Raw genomic sequence first — 25,199 nt, forward strand, 5'->3', positions numbered from 1 at the left:
TTGCGAAATGGTTTTCGTTCGTCAGTTCTCTTTCAGCACTGAGTATAATAATGATTAATAAAACATCCGAACGATCCAAACAAAATTAAATAAATTTGTATCTCCAATAAATGCCGATGATAGCCAACGAAAAAATCGTCACTAGTCCGTATGTGGGCAAATGTTCAGAAATTACAGCAAAAAGGGATTTGGAAGACGAAATACTTGGAAGTGTGAATTGGAATAATATTCCTGGACATGAGCTCATCCAAAAATATTTCTCATCTCGACTTAAGGCTTTAATCAATAATCTCTCTAAACCTCACAGAATTCGTCTCGCTTATCTTGGCTCAAAATGGTTCAAATGGCTCTGAGCACTATGGGACTTAACATCTGTGGTCATCAGTCCCCTAGAACTTAGAACTACTTAAACCTAACTAACCTAAGGACATCACACACATCCATGCCCGAGGCAGGATTCGAACCTGCGACCGTAGCAGTCACGCAGTTCCAGACTGAGCGTCGCTTATCTTGCTCCACTTGCATCTTTGGAAGAAAGGATGTGACCGAAAATGACTTAATATTGTGAGCAGTGTAGGGAAGTTAACGGCGTAATACAATGAGTCTTCCTCTACGTCAGCTTGAATTATTTTGATATTAAATTCATTACTGAATTTACTAAACGGCCAAACAAAATTTGATTGGTGACTAAAAACTGGTATGGATTCAGGAGTTGTGAGTGTTACAATATAAATTGTGTACTTACTCGCAGCAGCGTGGAAGATGTAATTTTTCGCGTCTGTGGTCAAAGAAAACATTTTAAATGACATCATGGTAGCCTTCAACTGTTACATGTATTATACACCCCGACATTGTCAGCGTGTGGGCGATCTGTAGTACGAGGATCGTCCGAAAGCAACGTCCAGTAGGACGCTAAATGGAAAGGATAGTTAAAACGGGATGAACCTTTGCACAGATGTGTTGGGGAGTGTCTCTAGTTTGCCTGCTGATCGCATCACGTTGCCCTTTTCTATTCTGAACACGCAGTAAGGACGTAAAGCTGCCCGGAACAGTAATGTCTCCTGCCACGTTTGTGCGCCCGCTGACAGGTTTCGTCCGATTTCATGCAACCTCACTTGACGTAACCGTCTGCGCTTCCTTCTTCATGTCAATTCTCCATTGTACATTTTAGGGGGAATTAGGACGTCACATCAGCGTTTTCGATAGGAAGTCCAAACTTGGCTCTCTCTGATGTTTATCTTTGCTCACATGAACCACTGGGTAAGGAAAGAACATTTTGGTGCAGACAACGAACTGCAGACCAGAGTACAGATGTGGCAGAAAGCACAGGTGGCTGCCTTCTACGGCGAGGGTATTGGAAAGTTGGTACAGCGCTATGACAAATGCCCAAGTGCGAGTGGCTACTGCGTATACAAGTAGCTGAAAGGTGTACCTTTTGCAATTAAAACATTTTTTATGTTCGCTATGGTATCCACTTCCCGAACAGCTCTCGAACTATGAACAAAAAAGAAAATTTCAGCTGTCAAGATCACTAAAATCATTTCTTCACATAGATTACCGGTTTCGGCAATTGTCTGTTTTCATCTTCGGATGTATGTTTACTTCATTACACAGTTTTCTCCTTCGATATACCAAGTGCTGTAACGTAACCAATATGGACACACATTGTATAGTATCACTTACTGTACTGAACTAGAAGATCGTGTAATGACGTAAACATAGATTCGAAAATGCAAACACAGAACTTCTGAAACCTGTAATGTATATGGATAAATGTTGTTAGCGATCTTGGCAGTTGAAAATTTATTCAGTGTTTACGGTAAAGTTATTTATTCTTAAGATTTAATTTTGGAATTTTCGTTTCTAGCTAATATATGCTTCTGCACATGTCTGATGTTCTAAAATTGTGACATGCGATAATGCACAAAATTATTGTGGTCTTCCACATTAAAATGACTAAAAGCTGAAAACGCAGTACTGTCTTTTTCAAAATAAAGAATATTAACATTCGACGGGGAACATGACATCTTCAAAAAATGCCTTACTCAACCTTCAATCAGCCAGTCTTAAACCATTAATGATTTATTTCACACCTCAGCATGTGGCTTGTCGCAAAGTTTCGTTCAAAAATGGTTCAAATGGCTCTGAGCACTATGCGCAAAGTTTCGTCTTTCACTGGTTTATCGTTTGTAAATTTTGGCTTGTTGTCAAAAAGTTCTCAATAAATGAGGCAGGCATGACATTCTCTTTAATCATTAAGTTTCCGTCTTGTATCATAATTAGAGATAAATGGGAAGGCAACGATACAAAGTCGCAACACTGCGCAGTGGCCAACTTGGGAAAGAAGATTTGGAGGTGCGTCGGATTCCACTGCCAGAAACTGGACTGGTGGGTTTCGTCATTCCGCGTATTTCTCAAGGCGAGACTGTGCTCCAGAGCGGGCGCGCTCGGGTCACATGTGGCGGTGGTCAGTCGCGTGAGAGGGGCAGAGCGGCTCTGGTGCACTATATAAACCCCGAGCGCATCGCCTGTAGCTATCAGTCGCATCTCGGTCAACTGAAGAGAACTCGCATCATGACTTCTCAGGTGAGCAAGGAGCTGTTGTAAGCATCTCAGTGATACGTTTTCGATACCAGAGCCTTTAGGGTAGAATACAGCTCATCTCACAGCAGACATAGAGAAATAGGCACATGCTTACACTTGGTTACGTCACTTTCTTTTCACCTTTGTAGCTTGAACTCAATCGCTCCGACTGAGCAGGTTCTTATAAGCAAATATTATGATATCGAAAGATACTGTAGGGTATTTACTCTTTTAATGTAGATTGAGGGAAATTATATAAGTTTGCACTTTTTATGCGAAGTTTTTTTTTAGTCATTAGTCTACTGACTGGATCTTCGTGGCTTACCACTGATTCCTATTTTGTGCCAACCTCTTCTTCTCAGCGTAGCACTTGCATCCTACATCCTAAATTATTGGTATTCCAATCTCTGCCTTCCCCTATAGTTTTTGCTCGCTACAGCTTCCAATAGTACCATGGAAGTTATTCCTTGATGTCTTAACACATGTGCTATAATCCAGATTGTTCTTCTTGCCTGTGTTATCCGTATGATCCTTCTCTACCGATTCTGCGGAGAGCCTCCTCATTCCTTACCAGTGCACCTAGTTTTCAGCATCCTCCTATAGAATCACATTTAAACCGCTAGATTCCCTTCTTTACGGGATTTCCCGTAGCGTCTGGTTCACTGCTATACGGTGCTGTGGATCAAAGCCGAAGTACAGGGGATATCTTCCTCTTCTCTAAATCTGGACTGCAGTCATCACAGTTACGAAATGAAGATTTCTCTCTAGCAACATGAGGTAATTGTTATCACTCTATTTTGAGTGTGCATAAGTCTACAGTTGTGAAAAGTGATTAGCTGTACATATTTCAGATATCTTTTCTCCAAGTTCCGTGCTTCACACGTACGTAAGTAAGCTGGGTCTGCTCGGCTAGAGTAGAACGTTCATAAAAATATGTTATGCGCCACAAAGGAAATTTCTGGCTTAGAAGCTCATCAAATTCCTGTGGAAACCTAAGCCTTCAGTGACTGACACCTCCAGCAACATCAGAGCTACCAACTTAAAAAGGTGGCCGATATAGCCATCGGATCTTGTCTTTTTTTCCAGAGGATTCTAAGACATGTGTATGTCGTTTTTTGTCGTCATAACCTTCGTACTAAAAGGTTTACATGATGTTAATTGCGACTTTTAGTCCATGTCAGTGGAGATGCTCCTTTAATCAAATATGTCCTCGGCTTGTATTACTTGGAGCCTTTAGCTCAGTGTTTAAAACGTGGAGGTGGTGGAGGAGCCAGAAGTCCTGTTCAGATCTCCATGCGATCATTTACGTATTCAGCTGCTTGCCTAAATGACCTGAGGCGAACTTCGATTTCATTCCTTCAACAACGGCGCGGCACCTTAATTTTCTCACCATTGGCCAGTACGGAACGTTGTTAACTGCTCGTTGATAGACGCGGTTGAGTGATATTCTGCTGCATAACATGGCATAATTCAGAGATTAAAAATTCAGAATGTTTTCTTATAAAACCTGTAAGGCGTCGATAAGTATATTTACACTTAGGTCTGTATACAGAGTAATTCAAAAGGTTGCCCAGAAATTAAAGGAACTTGTAGAGAAATCTAAATACGAGTAATATAGCTTTGAAACTGCGACATACGGTCTTGAAAGTAATCCTGAGCCAGTGAAAACTTCAGAATGTCAGAACAACAAGGACAATGAATGTACACGTGCCGTAACTTCAGCGAAGCTAATGTACTGTTTCTGTGAGCGTCAACTACTTTTGGGGGAGAATATCGAAAGCCTCCTGTAAGTGACACGAGTGCCCTACGAAGGAACGCTTATAGTTACTTACAGCGTCTGATAAGGTTTGTGCGACGCTTGGTGCACTCGGCAGATTGCACCATTAATTTCTTACGAAGATATTATGTCTGAATTGAATATGGTGGCCACTATTCTGAACATCTACAACATTGTTGAGTGAACGTTACGTTGTCTGTGCTGAAGATAAGGCGTATATGAATCGAATGTTCTTCTTCCTTAGGTCCAATAGCTCTCACTAAGTCAGGATTACTACCAAAAACGTAAGTTCCTAGTTCAGAATTAGTGTATCTCATCACCTGTATTAGCTTGTTTGTGCGCAGCCTTTTGAATCACCCTGCATATAATTGTCAGTCGTTGTACAATGCATGGCGGAAATTACTTCGAGATAATACTACTCACTTTCTGTCCAATTCCATTTGGGTACGAAGCAAGGGAAGAAAGGATCATCTTTATTTTTAAGTGCGTACAAAGTGGGGCGTAGAAACTGGGAGTTTACATTTCAAATGAAATATCGCGATATTTGACCTAAATTACTTAGAGTGAACGGAGAACATAGCTCTGCATGCCCAGAAAGGTATTTTCTCGAATGAGAAACAGGTGGCAAGTTTCAGTCAGCCCTTGGCAATTACATCGTTCGGTTACACTGGGTCATCTCTAGCCTGTAAGCCTACGTCTGACCACATACTCCACAAGCTACTGTAAAGTACACAGCGGTGGGTACTTCGTACCAGTATTAGCAATTTCTCTTCCTACTTCACACACTTACTGAACAAGGGAAAACGGCCATCTTTGTAGTTTATTATTCTAATAATCCCTCCGCAAGATATACGATGCAAGTAATACAATTGCTCCACAATCTTTCTCGAACGTCTGCGTCGTAAAATTACCTAACAGGATTTGGTGAAGCAACTTCCCCTTTCTTCCATGGATGCCTATTTACATTTCGCAAACATTTCAGTTACACTTCCCTATGATCTGTACCTATGTGTTGCTGATACGGATACACGAATTCCACCTGCTTTTGCGTCTAATTTCAGGGGTGGTCGAACACTAGAGTAATGATATAGAATTTCTGTACTAGCGTCTGTAAGAAATTTCCCTCACAGATGCACCTTAATTTGCAGGAACCCTATGCTCAAGTTCAAGCTTTCTACTCGCATACTCTATTACAAATTCCACGTCATATCTGTTCGTAATATTACTCACAAATTTTCAAACGGTGTGATGGACACTACTGGTTTGCACTAATATATTTTCCTTTTGCGTCCAACATATCAGATTTTGCATAATGTGAGCTGCTTTCCAAATATTAAGTATCAGCCTCACATGCGGACATATAAAGATAACATTCTCATTTCGAATCGAAGTGTCAGGAAGGTAGCGATTTTTTTCTGTACTTAGGGATATCTTCGAATGTGCAGTTACCTTTATCATAGACTAAAATATTTTGAATGTGGAAAACGTATTTGTGGTATATGGAAAATCAATTTGTCGTAATTGCTATTTCGCTGTGTAGAGCTGGGTTATTACCTTACATAACGTGTGTAGAAACGATGATCGTGTAGTACAGATGCTTAAGTGAACTAATTCTACTCTTGTTTTAGAGTTAAATGCGCTGCATGGATGTGTCAACTTGAACTTGTGTGCCAGAAAGGGTATCTATTTTTTTTGTCTCTGTGAGTGTGTTCTAAACCACAAGGCAGACTGACTGAAAGCCCTAACTTAGCATAGGCTTCATATGCAAACATCAGTCAGAAACTAATGCCTCGTGATTTTTAAACCTTAATTTACAAGAAGAGCAAATGTCATATACGTAGGGTAACACCTACAGCAGTCGCGATTAATATCTTACTTTTGAATACTATTACGATCTCTGTGCACAGATTTATTCCACCTTATATACCTATCCGATAAGAATTGTGATCCTGTTCAGTCAGCGACTGACACAAACAAGGTTTCAAGATCACTGAATATTACAAGTGATGCTCCCAATGAACTTCTTAGAGTGGGTCGAACAAACGGAAATCTGATGCTGCAGTGGAGGGTGATTCGGTTGACATGTAAGATGCAGTACAAAGTCTCTGAAGTCGTTGCCCTTTGTTTTCTGTACAGCTATGAACCCATCGTGTAACATTGCTCACGCTCACCGAAGGATCTCCACATAATTTTTTGAGGCTTTATGATTGCGACTTGGTTTAATGCAGAAAGAAATTAAACGGCTGAATGTTGTGTGGATCATAAGTCAATGTCGGCCAGTTTCTAAACATTTACAGTGCCGGCATCTCTTGATGGTGGACTCTGTTACTGAAGTAGGAGGTTTTCGGAGAGCACAGAGTTAACGATTAATATGTTATCAACTTAATGTTGGAGAAAGAAATAAGATGCATTACTTTCTGAGTTAGCCTCGTACATTCCTTTCGAAATATTCCGACCCTCTACCACGATAATACGGTCACGTAGGCGTACTTGGATAGCACTCTGTCAGTCTAATGGAGATGACAAAGTTCAATTTTTTGCTCATTGTAACTGAATCGATTGCAAATAAAATCTGTCAAAGGCAAAGGCTTCGATCTTAAATATATCATTTTCTCTGTAAGGTATTGTAATTCCTCGCCATATCAATTATGCCTTCCATGCAGTGTCATGAAGAAGCGTCTGTGCAGGTTTAGAGGAATCGGTAAACCCACGTAGTAAGCTATCTCTGACGATCTGCGAAGCGAGCAACGATAGTGGAGATTGTACCACACTGCTCGCGAAAGCGTACATGCATATTCCCGTCCGGCCTGTAACAAGTGAACGAATTTCTCCAAGCAACTAATGAAACTGCATTTTCTAGTGAAGAGATTATTTTCGCGAATGAATAACAGTACGTGTCAGATCGCATGGCAGTAATGAAGATTTGGACAGAGTAAAGATATTGCTGAAGACGGGCGTGCCTAATATCTTATTGTCGAAGCATGACTCGACCAATGCTTCTATCCTGTTATCTAAAATCCACAGTGGCTCGGCTGCGAACCTAGGTGCAGTGTGTCACTGGACGGCAGAGACGCCGAACGCTATGGTCGAACGGTACTAGGCGCTTCAGTCCGGAACCAGGCGGCAGCTACAGTGGCAGGTTCGAATCCTGCCTCGGGCATTGATGTGTGTGATGTCCTTAGGTTAGTTAGGTTTAAGTAGTTCTACGTCTAGGGGACTGATGACCTCAGATGTTAAGTCCCATAGTTCATAGAGCCATTTAAACCATTTTGAGGAGAGAGAATGGCATAATCAGAGCATTTGGTTTGTTTCCTGCATGAGTCTCTATTTGTTCAATGTTGTGCATGATGTTGTCAACAGCTAAATTCACTGACAAAATGGTTCAAATGGCTCTGAGCACTATGCAACTTAACTTCTGAGGTCATCAGTCACCTACAACTTAGAACTAATTAAACCTAACTAACCTTAGGACATCACACGCATCCATGCTCGAGGCAGGACCTGCGACCGTAGCGGTCGATCGACTCCAGACTGTAGCGTCTAGAGCCGCACGGCCACTCCGACCGGAAAATTCACTGACAGACCGGTACTTGAATCAGAAACAATGAATATCACATTTAGAAGAGATCAAATCTGTAAGTCACATCTTACCATTTTTGTTACAACTCAGTAGATCAAAACATTTCCTTGGTAGGCAAGAATAGAAATTTCATTAAGAAAATGAAGCAACAACTTCCCCGGACTTGTTTCCAAGGCCGCTCCTAAATCGCGTGGCTTATTCTCGATTAAAACCGATACACCACCTGACACACTGTCAGGTCAACTTTTTAGAGCGTCATGCAGTGATTGGCCACGACCTGCCTAAAGCCTATAGGGTACTGGTTCGCCCACAACGCCGCAGGCAGCGCTTGTGTCGTACATGAAACACCATACATAAATCGACTCTGACAGGTGAGAGGTTTGCATTGTTCACGTGGTTAGGTAGGCTGTGCTGCCCGCAGGCGGTGCTGCTGTGCGTGTATGTGGCGGTGGGCGTGGCCAGAGCGGGCTTCCTTGGCTCCCCGGCCGTCTCCTACTCGGCGGCTCCCGCTGTCCACGCAGCCCCGGCGATTCCAGGTAAGGGAGCAGCTCTCGTCTGAAAGCTGACACCACTGTCTGATAATTATGCTTCTCCACAAGCCTACCGCAAAATGGAAACCACAGTGAAAATCGAAATGTTTCATTTGCAACAGATAGCTACATCTCCCATCTACTCTACTGCACAGTCACAGTCATTTGTCCTACCTAATTATATTAAATTTCAGCCTCCAGTTGCATAAGCAAAGAAACTTTACCTAGGTTTCGGTTGTAATAATGTAGCCTTTTTCAGAAATGTCACAATATAAAATTAAAATTAAAACATGCCAAATGTTAGTGCTACAGTACGCAGTCATAAGACTGCGTCACTTCTACTGATGTTTTGCCGCGAGACATTGTTTCTAGGCATTCTTACGTGCTCAGTGTGCACTCAGAACTGAAAAGAGTGAAGTGACGGGATCGACAAGCATACTAGAAGCATGTTTCTGTTCCGTGACTGATAGGACATTGATAAACGAATGGGCCTCCTAATATGTACTGTAGTACTAACATTTTAAGTTTGACAAGGCCAATATCTGACACGATTTAATTTTAATTTTATATTATGACATTTCTGAAGAAGGCTACATTATTATAGCCGAAACCTAGGTAAAGTTTCTTTGCTTATGCAACTGGAGGCTGAAATTTAATATAATAAAATTTTACAGTTTCTGACACTGCTGCACCATTCTAAAAATATTCAAATTTGTCGTACCGTAGTTCAACTTTCCATTATCCTCGTCATAGAAGACAGCAGCCTGTGATTTCCGACAATTCTCTATGTTGCTCGATGTTTGTGCCGGGGTCTTCACAGACAGCCGTTCATGAGGGCAGAGATGAAAATCAAACGGAGCTAAGTCAGCGCTGTGTGTTGGGTGATCGAACACTTCCCATCGAAAAAGCCGCAATAACATTTTCATTTTACCTCCAGCGTGCGGCCTACATTATTCACGAAGAAGGAAATGCATGACAGTTATGTTACCTGGGCTGCTCGAAGTCACGCGAAAGATGTGATCATGCTTCATACTTGGCGGGAGACCCTCTTTTCTAGATATTCTTACGTGCTCAGTGTGCGCTCAGAACTGAAAAGAATGAAGTGACGCGATCGACGAGCATACTGGGAGTCACTGTCCAACATATGTATGCAGAGGCTCATCGGATTTTCACTGTGGCTTCCGTTTTGTGACTGATCGGATATTAATAAACGATTAGGTCCCCTACAATATACAGTGAAACATTAAAAATGCAGGTAATGAGTCGAGAATTTCTGAGAATGTTCTAAACTAGTAATAAAAATATTATGTACAACTCTGAAGGAAACCTTAATTAATACATTTCAAATATATTGAGTTTCTTATCCCAAGTCTAACACAACGTTGGAATTAAGTACAGCTTACTTTTGTATTTCTCTTCTTCTTCTTCTTTCTTTTTTCTTCGATTTCCGCGAAGTAACTTCGTATGATTTTGTCTTCCTTCACTGGTTCTTTTCGTCTCTCATTTGCTACACGCTGATGTAGTTACTCAACATTCAGGACATATCCCCAAACTTCATAACCTTGTTTAGAAAAGTTGACCTGTCTAGAATATCTTCTTTAGCGCTGCGTGCCGTTTCATTTATCTGGACCAATTCATTTGTATTTTGGGGCTTTTGTCGAAAAGGTTGAATACTAGTTTACTTCAGTCAATACTTTCCGGTTTCTTCGAAAAAAAGTGACCATAAAATGATTTTTTGCACACTCTAATTTTATGTAAGTTGTGAAGTATTTTATATTTGTTGTTACTTATAGTGATTTTCATTACAAAAATATCCTTTGTTAATTGATAAGCCATTACCATTTTATGGGCTCTACTTTGTTTTCTTCTTTATCTAGACCGTTTGGCTGAATTATTTCCGGTAATCAATCGTAGACATTTAGTCGGATTGTGGTAACATATCTTCTGCATAGGAATTTTGAAGCATTTTTAATGTTCGTTATGAATCATGATTTTTCGTAAGAAATTTTTAATGCAGCCTTTCTCGCCTTCTCTTCCGCAAGGTTGATTTGCTCAGCTCCTGTAACTATGGTTTCCCCTCAGGAGAGGGTACAACGGCTATATGACAACCTTCCCTGGGCAAATCAGATCATGCATCCAGTCAACAGACGTGGTAAATACTGATGAGTGGGCTCTTACTGCCAAGCTATTTTTAAACTGGGCTCCATTCTACTACACTCACTGAAATAACATCACATACCCTCTGAACCCAAGCAGTTTCCTCTTCCCTTTTTCATTGCATCACATCTTTTGTCAGACGGTGTATAAAGGGTCCAGTTACAGGAAGATACGTCACATCCTGATCTTTCTTCTTTCCTTGTAATAATTATTACTTATTTGTACTTTATGACAGAAATTTCCAGCTTTTGCTGCTCGGGGGCATTAAAACAACACGAGGGCGAAAGATGAATGTTTGTGCCGGACAGGAATTAGAACTCGGATTTTCTACTTAATCCGAGCGCTTGCCTCAAACGTTTCGTCTGTCCGAGGATGTCTCACGTCTGATACAAATCTCTTTATGCCGCACACTACGGTGTAGTGTCTCTTTCCACAATTCCTTTCTCTCGCAGTCCTACTATACTCCCACGACAGGTCGGACATTATTGTGGATCTGCGCTGAAACATTCATACGGTGTCAAGCGCGGATATTATGAAGGTGTGCAGTCTATTCTTTCGGACATGCATGTCCAAAAGGACAGACACCATACCTACATAATAAATATTTTTGTGGCCAACTTTTCGGGAACTGGTCAGCGAGCACTGCGGCAGCAACAACAATTCTTAAAGTACGACCGGCAAGCACAGTGGGTAGTCTGGCTTAAACGCCGCCGTTGCCGACAGGAGCGCTGGCGGCGGCCGTGGCTGACGCGGACTACGACCCGAACCCGCAGTACAGCTTCAGCTACAGCGTGAGCGACGCGCTGACGGGCGACGCCAAGCAGCAGCAGGAGAGCCGCAGCGGCGACGCCGTGCAGGGCAGCTACAGCGTCGTCGAGCCGGACGGCGCCGTCCGCACCGTGCAGTACTCGGCCGCGCCCGGCGCCGGCTTCAACGCCGTCGTCTCCCGCTCCGGCGGCGCACCCCCGCCTCCCGCGCCCGCCAGGGTCGCCGCACCCCTGCCCGGTGGGTACCACTCCGGTGTAGCCGTAGTAGCTCAGATGTAACTAGCACTGTCACCTTATGAACGAAATAACATCGTAAAGAATGTCAAACGACTGAAGTTAAAATCTTCTGCGTTGTTAGACCACGTCATATTTCATCTAAAATATCGACATTTCTACCACTTTGCTGGAATCGTCTTCAGGATCTTGTGTTCACTGTAGATTGAGCACTCAATGTGTATAACAGCCTAGAAGATTTTAACTGCAGCAACAACCGTCACGAAAGCCTGCAGACTTACATACTATGAAACCAGCTGTTTCATTGGGTTAAAAAATTTCTAGAAAAGCTTGTAAGATAACTTCCGATGATCAGCAAAAGATTACTAGAGGACCATTACTGTCCAGTGTACATGAATAGGGTGGTCAGAAACCGTCTGAAAATCTTGTAAGTCTGTTGCAGAACAGGCTGTACTGAGAAATAAATGTTAAGAAAAAATTCGTTATATTGGGTCGTTTCCGAATTAATTGTCATTGTACTTAGCGAATCAGGCGGCTGTGCGCGCAATTTCAGATGGCCCTCCGGAGGCGTCGCCAAACGCGTTCTTCGTTTGGTTTCCCAAAACCGGGCGAGAGAACGATGTATAGAAGGTGGACATGGGACGCTAGTAATGATCGAACCTTAGCGAATGTTTGAGCTGTGTTGTGCGCCATCATCAACAAAATCTGTTCCTGTACGTGTATCCAGCGGGCTGCTTGAATCCGCGCTCGCGACGGCCTACACTGCAACACGCTTCCAAGCTTTTCAGACAGTTTCCGACCAGCCTGTATACCTTCAGCGCAAATATTTACACACAAGTTTGAGACTTTTTAATTCCGCTTTTACTGAAATGAACTGTGTGAAAATCTTCATTAAACGACGACTAGTCTCTTTTCATAGCTATATTTATCTCACCCTGTGGGATTCCGATATCACTCACAAGAAATGAACAACTGAATTCCTGAAAAAGGTAATAATTACCAAGAATTGTTTCACCCGCTTCCAAAACTGGTATTAATGAATTGCAAAATCTGAATGACACTTCAAGTTGTTATTTTAAACACTTATGAAGAATTTTAAAGTTTTGCATATTTCATTTTCAAAGCCCATGAACAGAGAGACAATAATTATTAACAGTATTTACAAATTTAATAAACAGTTTTCATTAATCAGTAGCTGAGTTAATAAAACGTTCAACCCATTTGTAAACACTGAAAGCATTAACAGCGTTACAATTTAGTGTGCTGAAACAAAAACAGTTGATTAATAGTCAGGCGTTGGAGTATCGCTACATCGCTACCACCTTGAGCTTAGCCCAGACATCGCTCAATCCCTCCTGTCAGCTCAGACTACTTAAACATATGCAGAATAAAATCTAAAACCACTCAGGCAAAAGATCGGACTCCGAAAGATTTGATAACCCCCTTACAGACCTTACCTGCGAACGACACATCATTTTATATCTTGACACAATAATCTTCGATAAAAAAAATTAACTTACGAGTGTTTGAAACAGAGCAACAAATTCAAAAAAATTAAACTTTCCTGGCAGTTTTAATATACGCGTCTCTAAAAATGAAACACACAATTTAAAAGAGATTAATTATTTTTACACCCAGGAATGATTTCACGAAACAGTAAAAGAGTTTCAGTATACCGGTTACTGCGTTTTACAAGCGGCCTTAGCAATAAAAGTTTCTGGTAACTAGGAATGCTGATCTGCATTGAGGGCTAAGACAAATATAACAGACACTAATAAAAACTAGACAGCGTTATATGCAAGAATCAAAATTAAATATCAGTAACAAGGGTTCGCTAAATTAATACGGATTTTCGAAAATGACAGACAGTACTGAAATCACACGTGACAAAAGGAGGTCACCGTTTCTTCATATGCCGGTCCTAGACTGTATAGTAAATACTGGCAGCTAGGCATCCACACAGGGAAGCAAGCAAAATGAGAAAGATGTCGACTGTGAAGACGCAAACTCGGAACCACAAAAAAGTGAGAAGCAGTAATTTTTTAGTGTCGCAGGATCTTCATCTATAATGTGACCAACCGAACCTCCGTCCATGGTGAACAATGCTAGTTACCACGCCGAACAGCAATAAACGAATCCTTAGCATAGAGCATGCATGCGGCTAAATCCGCGCGGTGGAGCGTTTGTTCTGTCTCTGGCGGGATGCTGGTGAACCCGATCAATGTAGTACAGAGTGCGGAGAAGTGTGATGAACAGCAGGTATCGATACTAACATACACACTGCTCACCTGTCGATATCAACCTCCCTTTTTCAAATGGATTCAAAGTTATTTTTGGCGGTAGATTCGTGGTTCTAAATGAGATCAATTCGGTGGCGTTTCACTCTTCAGTGCATAATTCCTAGTTTCAGAGTAAATACGGGGTTTGACACTTAAGACTTCTCTGTTTATAACATGAAACCAATTTCTGTTTTATCAAAATTCCATTCTAAAAAGTTGATATGACACCTCTACAAATAACAAAGCTGAAGTAAAAGAATATATGTCATTTAATGACGACGTTTTCAGAATTCAGACAGTGAAAAAAAAATCAAGCTAACTTAAAAGATTCAGGAAATTTATAAGGTCAATAACTTACGCTTAGGTGAATCTCACTACAGTCTTTAACATTAGGATAGGGCAGTACACCAGCTAGTGTAATGTAGTTGGAGGAAGAAATTGGACCTTCACTGGTAGTGTTTCGCCGCCCCTGCTCCGGTTTGTAGTGGCATTATTCAGAACATTTGTATTACATTCGTCGTGTCTGCTGTGAGTGACGGTGGTTACTTCGTATCTGATTACATATAAAAGGGATGTTCAAATGAAAAGATACTAAACGTCGTAAGAACCAATCTTGTTGAATTTTGTGTATGCTTCTTTGGGAGAAAGTAGTGAGACATCTAGGCAGTGGCTGTAATGTCGTCACCTATATCTGGAAAAATCAAAGCTGTGACTTCAGCAGTCAAGGCATTTATCGACGTCAGAGATCCGATACTGATTGAATTGCTGTAACACGGAAGAACCATTAAGAGTTACGTGTACTGTGAGATACTCCGTAGTCTACTCACGATCAAGATCAAACAGTCTGGGTTGCTCGCGGAGGGGTGATTCTGTTTTACGATAAAGCGCGTCTACACGTCTCCAAGGTCAAACCATGTGTAATGACCAAGTTCCAGAGGAGGCAGCTTGACCCTTACAGCCTGGACATGTCACCCTGCTGCTACCATGTGTCTAGACCGCTAAAATAACATCTGAAAGGGGAAACTCTTCAACACGGACGACGACAAACTGAAGGATACAGTGGAGGACCGGCTCCCGTCGCAGCCATGGTAATTCTGGGAACAGGAAGTCGTTTGACTTTTGAAAACCTTGAGATTGTTATGCTGAAGCCTCTGGGGATTACTTCTGAACAAAGACTTTACTTACAGCCATGGTTCTGTTTCGTATTGTTTCTTCTGAACGCCCCTCTTAGTTCTCTGCCTTGCTACGGCTTGGTCGAATCCTACTATAATAAAATTGATAACCAGTTTCGAATTTGCAGCCACCATCATAATTAAAAGGTTACAGCATCAACACATAGGTGCGTAACCATCATTGATGATGGCTGGAAGTCTGAAACTTAACTTATGATCAACACATACACTTGTATAACCTAATATGGTACAGAGCTTGTCTGTGTCGTGAGGAGGTGAAATCGTCGTCATTCAGCGCCTTTGTCCTACAACCGCTGTGTTTGTTATGGTGTTGCAGGCCGCCTGGTGCCGCTGCCTGCCGCTCTACCGCGCTTGGCACCTCTCCCACCCCCAGCCGCCCCCGCAGCTGTGATCGTCAAGGCTCCCGCAGTGATCGCCGCCCCCGCTAAGATAGCGCTGGCGCCCCCAGCCGCTCTGCACGGCGCGCCGCTCAAAAGCTCGCACACTGCCGTCAGAACGTCACACGCCAGCTACCAGTACTGAGGAGCACCGTCCCGTCTTCTCTCTAAATACATCGTAGTAGCCAATCTTATAACATATTGTGCAAACTATTTAAGAACTCAAATAAAAACGACGAGTTCCACTTAACGTGTGTATCAGTTTCCTGTAGTAAAACTAAACAGCAGCCAATTTGCTTCCGCCCTAATTAAAATATCACACAAAAGCTACTACTGTAACTTACGTTCTGCGCCATTCGATGTGGATAATGTGACTTCTCTACGTTGACAACAGACTACAAGGTGACTCTTATATGTCTGTGCGGACAGGAGCGCTACTCCAAGGAGTACCAGATACAGTTACACGCAAATGTTACAATTAATGACGTATTAAGTTTCAACTTCTCTGCCGCCGTTCTGCGATAGACGGCACAGCAGCAAGTGCTGGTGCAGGTGGTAGATCGTGTCATACAGAAGCTTAGGCATTTGTAAACATACCGTCGCCAAAAGATTAATCGATGTTTGGTTGCATCATAAAGTTATTCACGACTGAATATGTCAACTTACGAGCCCATTTCCTGTCATTTCCGGTACATTTTTATTTTCTGTTTTAACATGAAGAAATGGGTGAGACCCACGGTGAGACAACTATTACTGAAAGAACGTGCAGAAAATGGTTTTAACTTTTCAACAACTGTGATTTTGACGTCGAAGACTGGATGGTGGTGGAAGAGAGAGGATTGTCGAAGCCATTGAAATCGATAGACAGTAACAGGGAATAGTTACCTAAAGATTCTGTTGTGTTTGATCCGAGTACAGAAAGACAATCGAAGACATACAACCATTGAAATGTAAAGGTGAGCTAACAGCACGATAATGCTCGACCTTCAGCCGCAAAACCATCAAACATACTTAAAAAAGTTGAAATGGGAATTCCGACCCGACACGTCGTATTCTCCAGATATTGGTCCCTCGATCAATTGCAGACGGCCTGGATGACCAACACTTCCAGGCATACGAGCAAGTGTAAAATTGGATCAATTTACGGATCTCCACAAAAGAAGCCAATAAAGTCTCGAACATCGAGAAAAAACAGTGGAAGCTAAGTTTTAGACCTACTTATTACAAATGATGGCTAGACACTGATTTCTTCACAAACACAGATAACCAACATCTAGTCTATACCAGGTCTCTTTCAGGGGTGACGTCCAAATCTGCAAAATTTCCTTCCCGACGTATTCTTACCCATTACTACGTCTTCTCGCTGGGACGTTTATATCACGTCGGAATCGCCATCCGCGAGCGTGGCAATTCCTGAAACGAACGGATTGATGCTCCTCTGCCAGTGACCTGCGATGGAACCGCTGAGCACGATGGAACTGGAATTGTCTGTAACGGCACCGACCGCTGCTTGTATCCTGCTCTGCCCACTGATGTGAAACTGCATTAATTGTTCCACGTGATTAATGACGTGTAGAATACATCCCAGAAAATAAGTTGTAGGCCGCTCGAATTACTAGCAGTCTAATTACGCCAAGCGAGTAGGCTACCCCGTGCAACTTGCCTTGCTAGAGGGAAGGCTGGCTTGCACTGGAATTGCAAACAGGTGACTGACAGTCACAAAAGCCACGCAATTAAATTAGGCACAACACGAAGTTATGCTACAAAGTCTTCTCAATTCGGAATAGTAGTGTAACAGGAATGAGTTACCGTGGCGCCAATTGTCACCAGCCTGAGCAGAGACTAAGTAGCAACTAGCACAGTCAGTAACAACAAGCAACATATGTACGGCTTGAACCCGCCAGGTTAGCCGAGATCGCTAATGCGCTGCTTCCTGGACTCAGGTAGGCGCGCTGGTCGCGAATCAAATCCGCCCTCAGGATTAACGACGAGGGCCAGTGTGCCAGCCAGCCTGGATGTGGTTTTTAGGCGGTTTTCCACATCCCTCTAGGTGAATATCGGGCTGTTCCCCACGTCCCGCCTCAGTTACACGACTCACCGACATTTGAAACAAATCCTCACTTTTCCATGATTTACACTAGATGCAGACAGATGGGGTACTCTGATTCTGTCCCAGGGGGTTCGGGGTGGGCATCCGGCCACCCCTTCAAATTAACATGCCAAATCCGATCTAACCACGGTTTAGGTTAGTGTTGTTTAACGTCCCGTCGACAACGAGGTCATTAGAGACGGAGCACAAGCTCGGGTTAGGAAAGGATGGGGAAGGAAATCGGCCGTGCCCTTTCAAAGGAACCATCCCGGCATTTGCCTGAAACGATTTAGGGAAATCACGGAAAACCTAAATCAGGATGGCTGGAGACGGGTTTGAACCGTCGCCCTCCCGAATGCGAGTCCAGTGTGCTAACCACTGCGCCACCTCGCTCGGTGATGTAACCACGCTCACCCCGCCCAAAATGCGGGACAAAGGCGCAAGTGATAGCGATAGAAACATGCGTACGGCTTGATCTACAACATCCTTGCGCTTGCCTACCATATCGACGAAAGGCTCCGCTGCCTCCGCCTCCGTAGAGCAGTGGTACCGTACCGTGTACCACCCAACGGGGCCCGGGTTCGATTCCCGCAAGGTGTTATGTGTCTTTCATCATCATTGACATGCAAGTCGCGAAAGTGGTGCTGGCTAAAAATACGCAATACGGCGGCCCAACCCCGAAGGGGATATCCTAGCCAGTAAATAACATAGGATCATTTTTTTCACTCTGCTGCATTGTAAACTGCAAGCAATCCCATCTCATCGAAGTCTGTTTCACGGATTCCACACCGCAGACGTAGTGAGGTTCGTCTTGTCGCTCGCCCCTGATGCCACTAAAGCACGCTAAAAGCGCGGCTTCGTGGGTAATCGCCTTGTGTAGCGGTTCACCTTTCGCACACGACTTCCCGGCTCGACGTCGAGCGCCACGTAGCGTCACAGGTGGCGGAGGCTGTCGTAGCCTCCAGTTCAGTGTTGCCACCTCGCAGGTTCTCGGGGGACGAAGGCTGTGCCGCACTATTGACGCGCGCAGCTAAATAAATTAGAAGTGAAAAGTTTCTAAACATATTTCACGTTAATCTGTAATCCCTTCATTCCTGACACACTCAGTATCCTCCAGAAACTGTTTTGAATAACCAAGTGTTTCTGTGCTTCCTAATGCTGTTTCTCTCTACTTTTCATTTTAGTGCCAATTTAATTATTCCTAGACGCCGTAGGAGAGATTCTTCTAAATTTTCCCTTGTTTTGGCAAATACCTTTCGTAGGCCTCTTTTTACACGTATTCTTTCTAGTACTTCTTCGTTTCGTACTCTTATCAGTCTACACAATTTTTAACATTCTTCGACAGCACCCTTATTTTATAAATATGAGGATCATCATCTCTTTTGTTACTGTGTCGTTTCCAATGTTGACTATAAGAAAGTCCTTTTTCTCATGTATGTTAATCTTCAACATCTCATCTTCGATATGTTTGTATTTAAGCCACATTCTGTACTAGGTGTTCTACCCATTCCATTCAACAGTTTCTTTTACATTTGACCGGATGGGCTATGTCTCCTGCGAACCTTATCACTTGTATCTAACGCTCTTTACTCCCCTTCCGAAATTTTCTTTCAGTTTATTCAACACTTCTTCGAATTTCAAGTAGAGCAGTACGTTCGGTGAACTGCAAACCTAACTAAATCATCTTAATCTCAAAACAACCAAGCCAATGAATAATTTGATAAATAAGTCACCGTTTGTAGTACAACCTAGATAAATAATAGGTATGAGTATATGTAGCATAGCATTTTGACGGGAGGTTGAAATGGAACCACATGTTCTTACCCTTACACTCAGTTATTTCTTCCTCATTCTTTCTTTTCTGTCTCCTTCACATGTTACTGTTAACCGTATCTAACGTCGCAATGATACGCAGGTTCAAATGGCTCTGAGCACTATGGGACTTAACATATATGGGCGTCAGTCCCCTAGAAATTAAACCTAACTAACCTAAGGACATCACACAACACCCAGCCATCACGAGGCAGAGAAAATCCCTGACCCCGCCGGGAATCGAACCCGAGACGCTGGCGTGGGAAGCGAGAACGCTACCGCACGACCACGAGATGCGGGCTGATACGCAGGTATTCGAAGCTATCCACACTACTGTATCCCCTCATGTGTATGAAACTACTTACTGCAAACCAACTTCTGAATTATTCTATAAATAATGTAGATGTCTAAAGTTAAATTGACTTGTACAGTGGAGGAATAGTTAACACTCAGTGATAAGGCGGGATTGTTGTATGGTGTGGCAGGTGGCAGTTGACGCTAAATAACGAAAAGTGTGAGGTGATCCTCATGAGTTCCAAAAGCAGTCGATAAACAGGACAATTCTCAAGGCTGTCAATTCAACTAAGCACCTGGGTGTTAAAATTACGAACAACTTTAGTTGGAAAGACCACATAGATAATATTGTGGGCAAGGCGAGCCAAATGTTGCGTTTCATTGGCAGGACACTTAGAAGATGCAACAAGTCCACTAAAGAGACAGCTTACACTACACTCGTTCGTCCTCTGTTAGAATATTGCTGCGCAGTGTGGGATCCTTACCAGGCGGGTTTGACGGAGGACATCGAAAGGGTGCAAAAAAGGGCAGCTCGTTTTGTATTATCACGTAATAGGGGAGAGAGTGTGGCAGATATGATACGCGAATTGTGATGGAAGTCATTAAAGCAAAGACGTTTTTCGTCGCGGCGAGATCTTTTTACGAAATTTCAGTCACCAACTTTCTCTTCCGAATGCGAAAATATTTTGTTGAGCCCAACCTACATAGGTAGGAATGATAATAAAAATAAAATAAGAGAAATCAGAGCTCGAACAGAAAGGTTTAGGTGTTCGTTTTTCCCGTGGAATGGTAGAGAGACAGTATGATTGTGGTTCGTTGAACCCTCTGCCAAGCACTTAAATGTGAATTGCAGAGTAGTCATGTAGATGTACATGTAGATCATTCGAAGAAAACAGGCTAGCTGGCTCTAAAATGCATACCTTAAGAGTTATGAGCACATCACGTAAGACACTCTGAACCAAATCTCTTGTACTGCAAGATAGCTTCTTTCCATATCTTAGTATGGATCAAAACAAGAAAAAAATGTACTGTAAACAGTATTAATTAGGAGTTATGAACAGCTGTTAATCTTCATTAGTGTGATAGAGATCTCTTTTACCGAACAAATGTTGATAACTCTCAAGTTATACATTTTAGAACCAGTGATTACTAAAGTGTTTTGCTTCTCCGATTAACTCCCCCAATTTCGTACGAATCTGATCAAATTATTTGTAACGTTTTTGAATGCACCACCTGCAGCTAACAAGTGGCTACATTTATTTCGTTAGAATGAAATGTCTACCATATAGATTTTTTTTTATCTAGCTGCATTTATGAATTTGAATTTCACCAACATACAACACAAAATGAAGTGGCGCTCCTCTGGATTAGCACTTTCGATCAGTGCCCCTTTCATACCTTCTTCATAATAACACTCCCATCTTAAGCAGTAATACACTAAGGTTCAGTAATGAAAGCCTATTCAGTTTCTATGAAAGCCCACAGCAGAAAACTACTGCTAAATAGAACCTGGGAAATATGAGCTGAAACGTTATGACCGCTACCAAATACACAGTACAGTGTTTTGTGTGAACGTGGCACAGTGAGGAAAATGTAGTGAGGAAAGTGTACAGGGTGTAATGGGGATAAATACAGATATTTTTATTGGTGACTGAGGACGGTGTATTGAACGAAATTAAATCAGCATTTACGTCATTTGCAGGCTAGTAATTATATCTATTAAAAGTCGTATGTTTTTAGGTTGGTTAGTACCTCCAAGTATATGTGACAAGAGCAAATCATTAACGCTTATTTTCCTCTGAGAAGCAGCTCAAGTGTTGAAGCGTGAACGAGTGGACACAAAAAGTGCAGTTTATACTGACGGGCGTAGTCCACTTGCTGGTGCAGCTACGACCATGCAGAAAGCATCAGGTAGTGATGTTTGTGGCATGTTTGTGACAGGACTATTCAGTGCAGAGGAAAAACAACCAGCACACTGATACTTTCGAAAAACAGAACTATCCTCACATATACCTGTTACACCTTGTTTAATTGGTGCAGAGACGAATAGAAAATCATTCTAGGGACTATATGGTGAAATCAGCTGATGTAAGCGATTTCGACAAAGCGCAAATTTTTACGATTGGTGCGTGGGCTGTTCATGTGCACCTTTGGTGGACATGAATGTAATCAATTAAACGAATTTTTGCTTGCACTCCGCAAAAATTTACATGGGGTGAGCGATAAATGCAAAGAATCTATATTGACATATCAGTTACACAGTATAACAAAAAATATTGGCAAACTTAGAGGAATCCGCAGCTCATGATCTAATGACTAGAGTTGCTGCATCTCGATCATGGGGTCCCGGGTACGATTTCTTGCCATGTTGGGATTTTCTCTGCCTGGGAACTGGGTGTTTGTGTTGTCTTCATCATTTCATCGTTATTCGTGAAAGTGTAAGTAGGCTGTTTAGGTTTTTTTTATTGGTAACGCCGCCGCCACGTAGCGCTCTGCATGAAAATCACTGGCTGTGCCGTGTGCAGTCTGTGGCTGGTTTGCATTGTTGTCTGCCATTGTAGTGTTGGGCAGCGGCAGCTGGACGCTAACATCGCGTAGCGTTGCGCAGTTGGAGGTGAGCCGCCAGCAGTGGTGGACGTGGGGAGAGAGATGGCGGAGTTTTGAAATTTGTAAGAATTGGTGTCATGAACTGATGTATATATTATGACTAGTGAGGTAAATACATTGTTTGTTCTGTATCAAAATCTTTCATTTGCTAACTATGCCTATCAGTAGTTAGTGCCTTCAGTAGTTTGAATCTTTTATTTAGCTGGCAGTAGTGGCGCTCTGGCGCTCGCTATATTGCAGTAACTTGAGTAACGAAGATTTTTGTGAGGTAAGTGATTTGTGAAACGTATAGGTTAATGTTAGTCAGGGCCATTCTTTCGTAGGGATTTTTGGAAGTCAGATTGCGTTGCGCCAAAAATATTGTGTTTCAGTTTAAGCACAGTCCTGTATAATTTTTCAAAGGGGACGTTTCATAAAAGTAACTAGACTGGGCTGTGAAAAGATTTAGACTGTGTACGGGCGCAATTGAGCGACCCACAAACCAAACATCAACAGACTTAGAGAAGTTGTAGACGCAGGCTGTTTCGTCGCAGTACGCCTGACGGTGTTCAGGAAGTCAGATGGGGTCTACTGCTTCCCCACTTGTCGCAACAACACCGCTAAGCGCTTTAACTGAAGAGGCGGCAGCACTACGACTCACATAGCTTATTGAGCGGGTAGCCTAGTGCCAGGCGTTATGCCTTAAATCTAGATAAACACAGGAGTTGAACAAAAATGTGTAAACACCTCGAGAAATGCATGCTTCAACATGACTGCAGATGACAGCCACGCCGGCAAGTCACGCTTTCGAATGGCACGAGTGCATCGTCGACAGTACGTTGCAAGTGTTTTGTGTACTTCGGAGTGCGTTATGTCGGAGTTAAGTGAATTCGAACGTGAACAAATTTTTGGTTCTAGTAGGTAGGTTCTTCCATAACAAAGGCATCGGAAGTATTCGGTGTTTCAAGCGGCACAGTATCGAAGATTTATATCACAACAGGAAAAGCTGGAAAACATCTTCTGCTAAGTCTGAACTCGGAAGAAAGTGTATACTGAATGATAGTGAAGGATGGTAACTGAAGAGAATCGTGACGAAAAATATGAGGACGACAGCGGGAAAAGTCACTGCAGAGCTGAATGTCACACTCGTGAACCCAGTCAGCATGAAAAGAACATGATTTGAGCTCCGTAAGCAGAGAGAGCTGAATTACAAAACCATTCATCAGTGATGTAAATGCCTGTAACAGGAAAATGTATGACGAAGCCATAAAATCTGAACCATGGAGCAATGGAAGAATCTCATTCGGTCGGATTTGTTTCATATTTTTTCCAACCTCAGGTCATTCTCGCTCCATGAGTGGAATAAGGTGAGAATTCGGCGATGTTCTGGGCAGCCATATCGAGTTACTCCATGATCCCATAGTAACTCTGCAATATCGCATTATTTCCAAGGATCATGTGGAAGTTTTGACTGGTCAGATCCACCCTACGGCGCAATATTTGTGCCATAACGGCATTGCTGTATTCCAAGAGGGCAAGACCCCTCTTCACATAGCTAGTACCGTCCAGGACTGCTTTTGTGAGCACAAGTTATCACATCCCCCTCTCCAGTATAATCACCAAACATCAGTATCATTAAGCCTGTGTGGTCTACTACGGACGGAATGGCGCGTGATCGGTTAATATATCGATAAATAAATATAACTGGTGTAACTAACGCATAAATTATAAATACATTATTACTCTGTAACGGGACATAGGGCAACGGATCACTTTAACTAAAATACTTCGGAAGAGCCTCCAAAATTATCTCGTTGGAGCTCGGGTTTATGTTGTATAAATGACTGCGGAGTGTGTAAATGGACAGTAAACATTAAAAAAATTCTTAAGTCTGGAAGTGATAATTAGGTCTCACAGTCAAAGAGAGCAAAGATAATTTACGCCAGGGAGTTTCCGCTTCAGAGATCACACAATGGAAAACAACCGCAAGACTTTCGCAGTATTATGCCTCAGAGTCGCCTAAGGTCGCCATACAGCTCCGAATTCGCAACAAAGCTCACAAAGGATCTAGTCGTATTTCTTAATCAGGCAAAGAGAAACGTGTCAGGACTGGAAGCAATATTTGCACAGCCACTAGAGAATGGAGGCGAAGTTTTTTTATAGCGGGACCATTTGGCGTCAGGCAGTGATATAGGAGCTCTATAGGCTCTCTTCCCGTCGTTTCGCAGAGGAATGGCGGCAGGATGGCAGAACGAGGATCGTCCGGTGCAGCTGTGACTGCCGCAAAAGCGACGCGACGCCAGCGTAAAGTTCGTCACGTTTTACAGCCCGCGCTGCTCTGCGATCGTAAATCTGCGACGGCGATCGTTAAGGCCGAGGAGGCGCCGTGCCTCGCTTTTGTAAAACGCTATTCATCTCGCAAGGCTGCAGCCCACGTTACGAGGAAGCGAATGTCCTCATTGTATCCAAGAAAGCTTGCAGCTTGCCGGTATGCAGCTGCGTTATGGTATAGCTTGTATAGTAAGTCTGAGGGGAGGTTAATGATGTGGGAAACGGCGCTGGAACTTTCAATGTGATCCGAAGCAACAAAGAGAGCTTACGCATTTTCAGCCATTCCGTTTCGCATCCTTCTGTCGCCTGATTACCAGGGAAGGGTCGGTTAAGTGGGTGGTAGGGGGGGGGGGGAGCGTGTACGACATGTGACATTGAGACATGTTTGAATAAAATGGCAAAGGATCCCTCTAAGACCTCCCAGTTAGGTAAGTGCCTGTTTTTCACTCACGCACCTTTGTTGAGCACCTTAAAAATGTACCTGTACAGACACTACTGTCTCTTGGATCTCTATGCACTTTCAGGCAGGCAACCTTTTTGACATCCTTCCACTATTGCGCACTTGCTAACAGGCGTTAGAGTAGTAGTGTGTCGAGACGTTGGCTGCCTC

The 25,199-nt window shown here is 42.8% G+C and overlaps 1 protein-coding gene across 1 annotated transcript; it reads left to right on the top strand.

Moving 5' to 3' along the window:
- The first annotated feature begins 2,492 nt into the window (after nucleotides 1-2,492).
- Nucleotides 2,493-15,727, top strand: LOC126278321 (cuticle protein 7-like). Its single transcript, XM_049978342.1, has 4 exons — nucleotides 2,493-2,586; nucleotides 8,362-8,476; nucleotides 11,351-11,632; nucleotides 15,417-15,727. The coding sequence occupies exons 1-4, from the start codon at nucleotides 2,575-2,577 to the stop codon at nucleotides 15,620-15,622; spliced, it is 615 nt and encodes a 204-aa protein (XP_049834299.1). The 5' UTR covers nucleotides 2,493-2,574; the 3' UTR covers nucleotides 15,623-15,727.
- The last annotated feature ends 9,472 nt before the right edge of the window (nucleotides 15,728-25,199 follow it).

This window comes from Schistocerca gregaria, chromosome 6 (genome assembly GCF_023897955.1).
Source record: "Schistocerca gregaria isolate iqSchGreg1 chromosome 6, iqSchGreg1.2, whole genome shotgun sequence".
Lineage (NCBI taxonomy): Eukaryota > Metazoa > Arthropoda > Insecta > Orthoptera > Acrididae > Schistocerca > Schistocerca gregaria.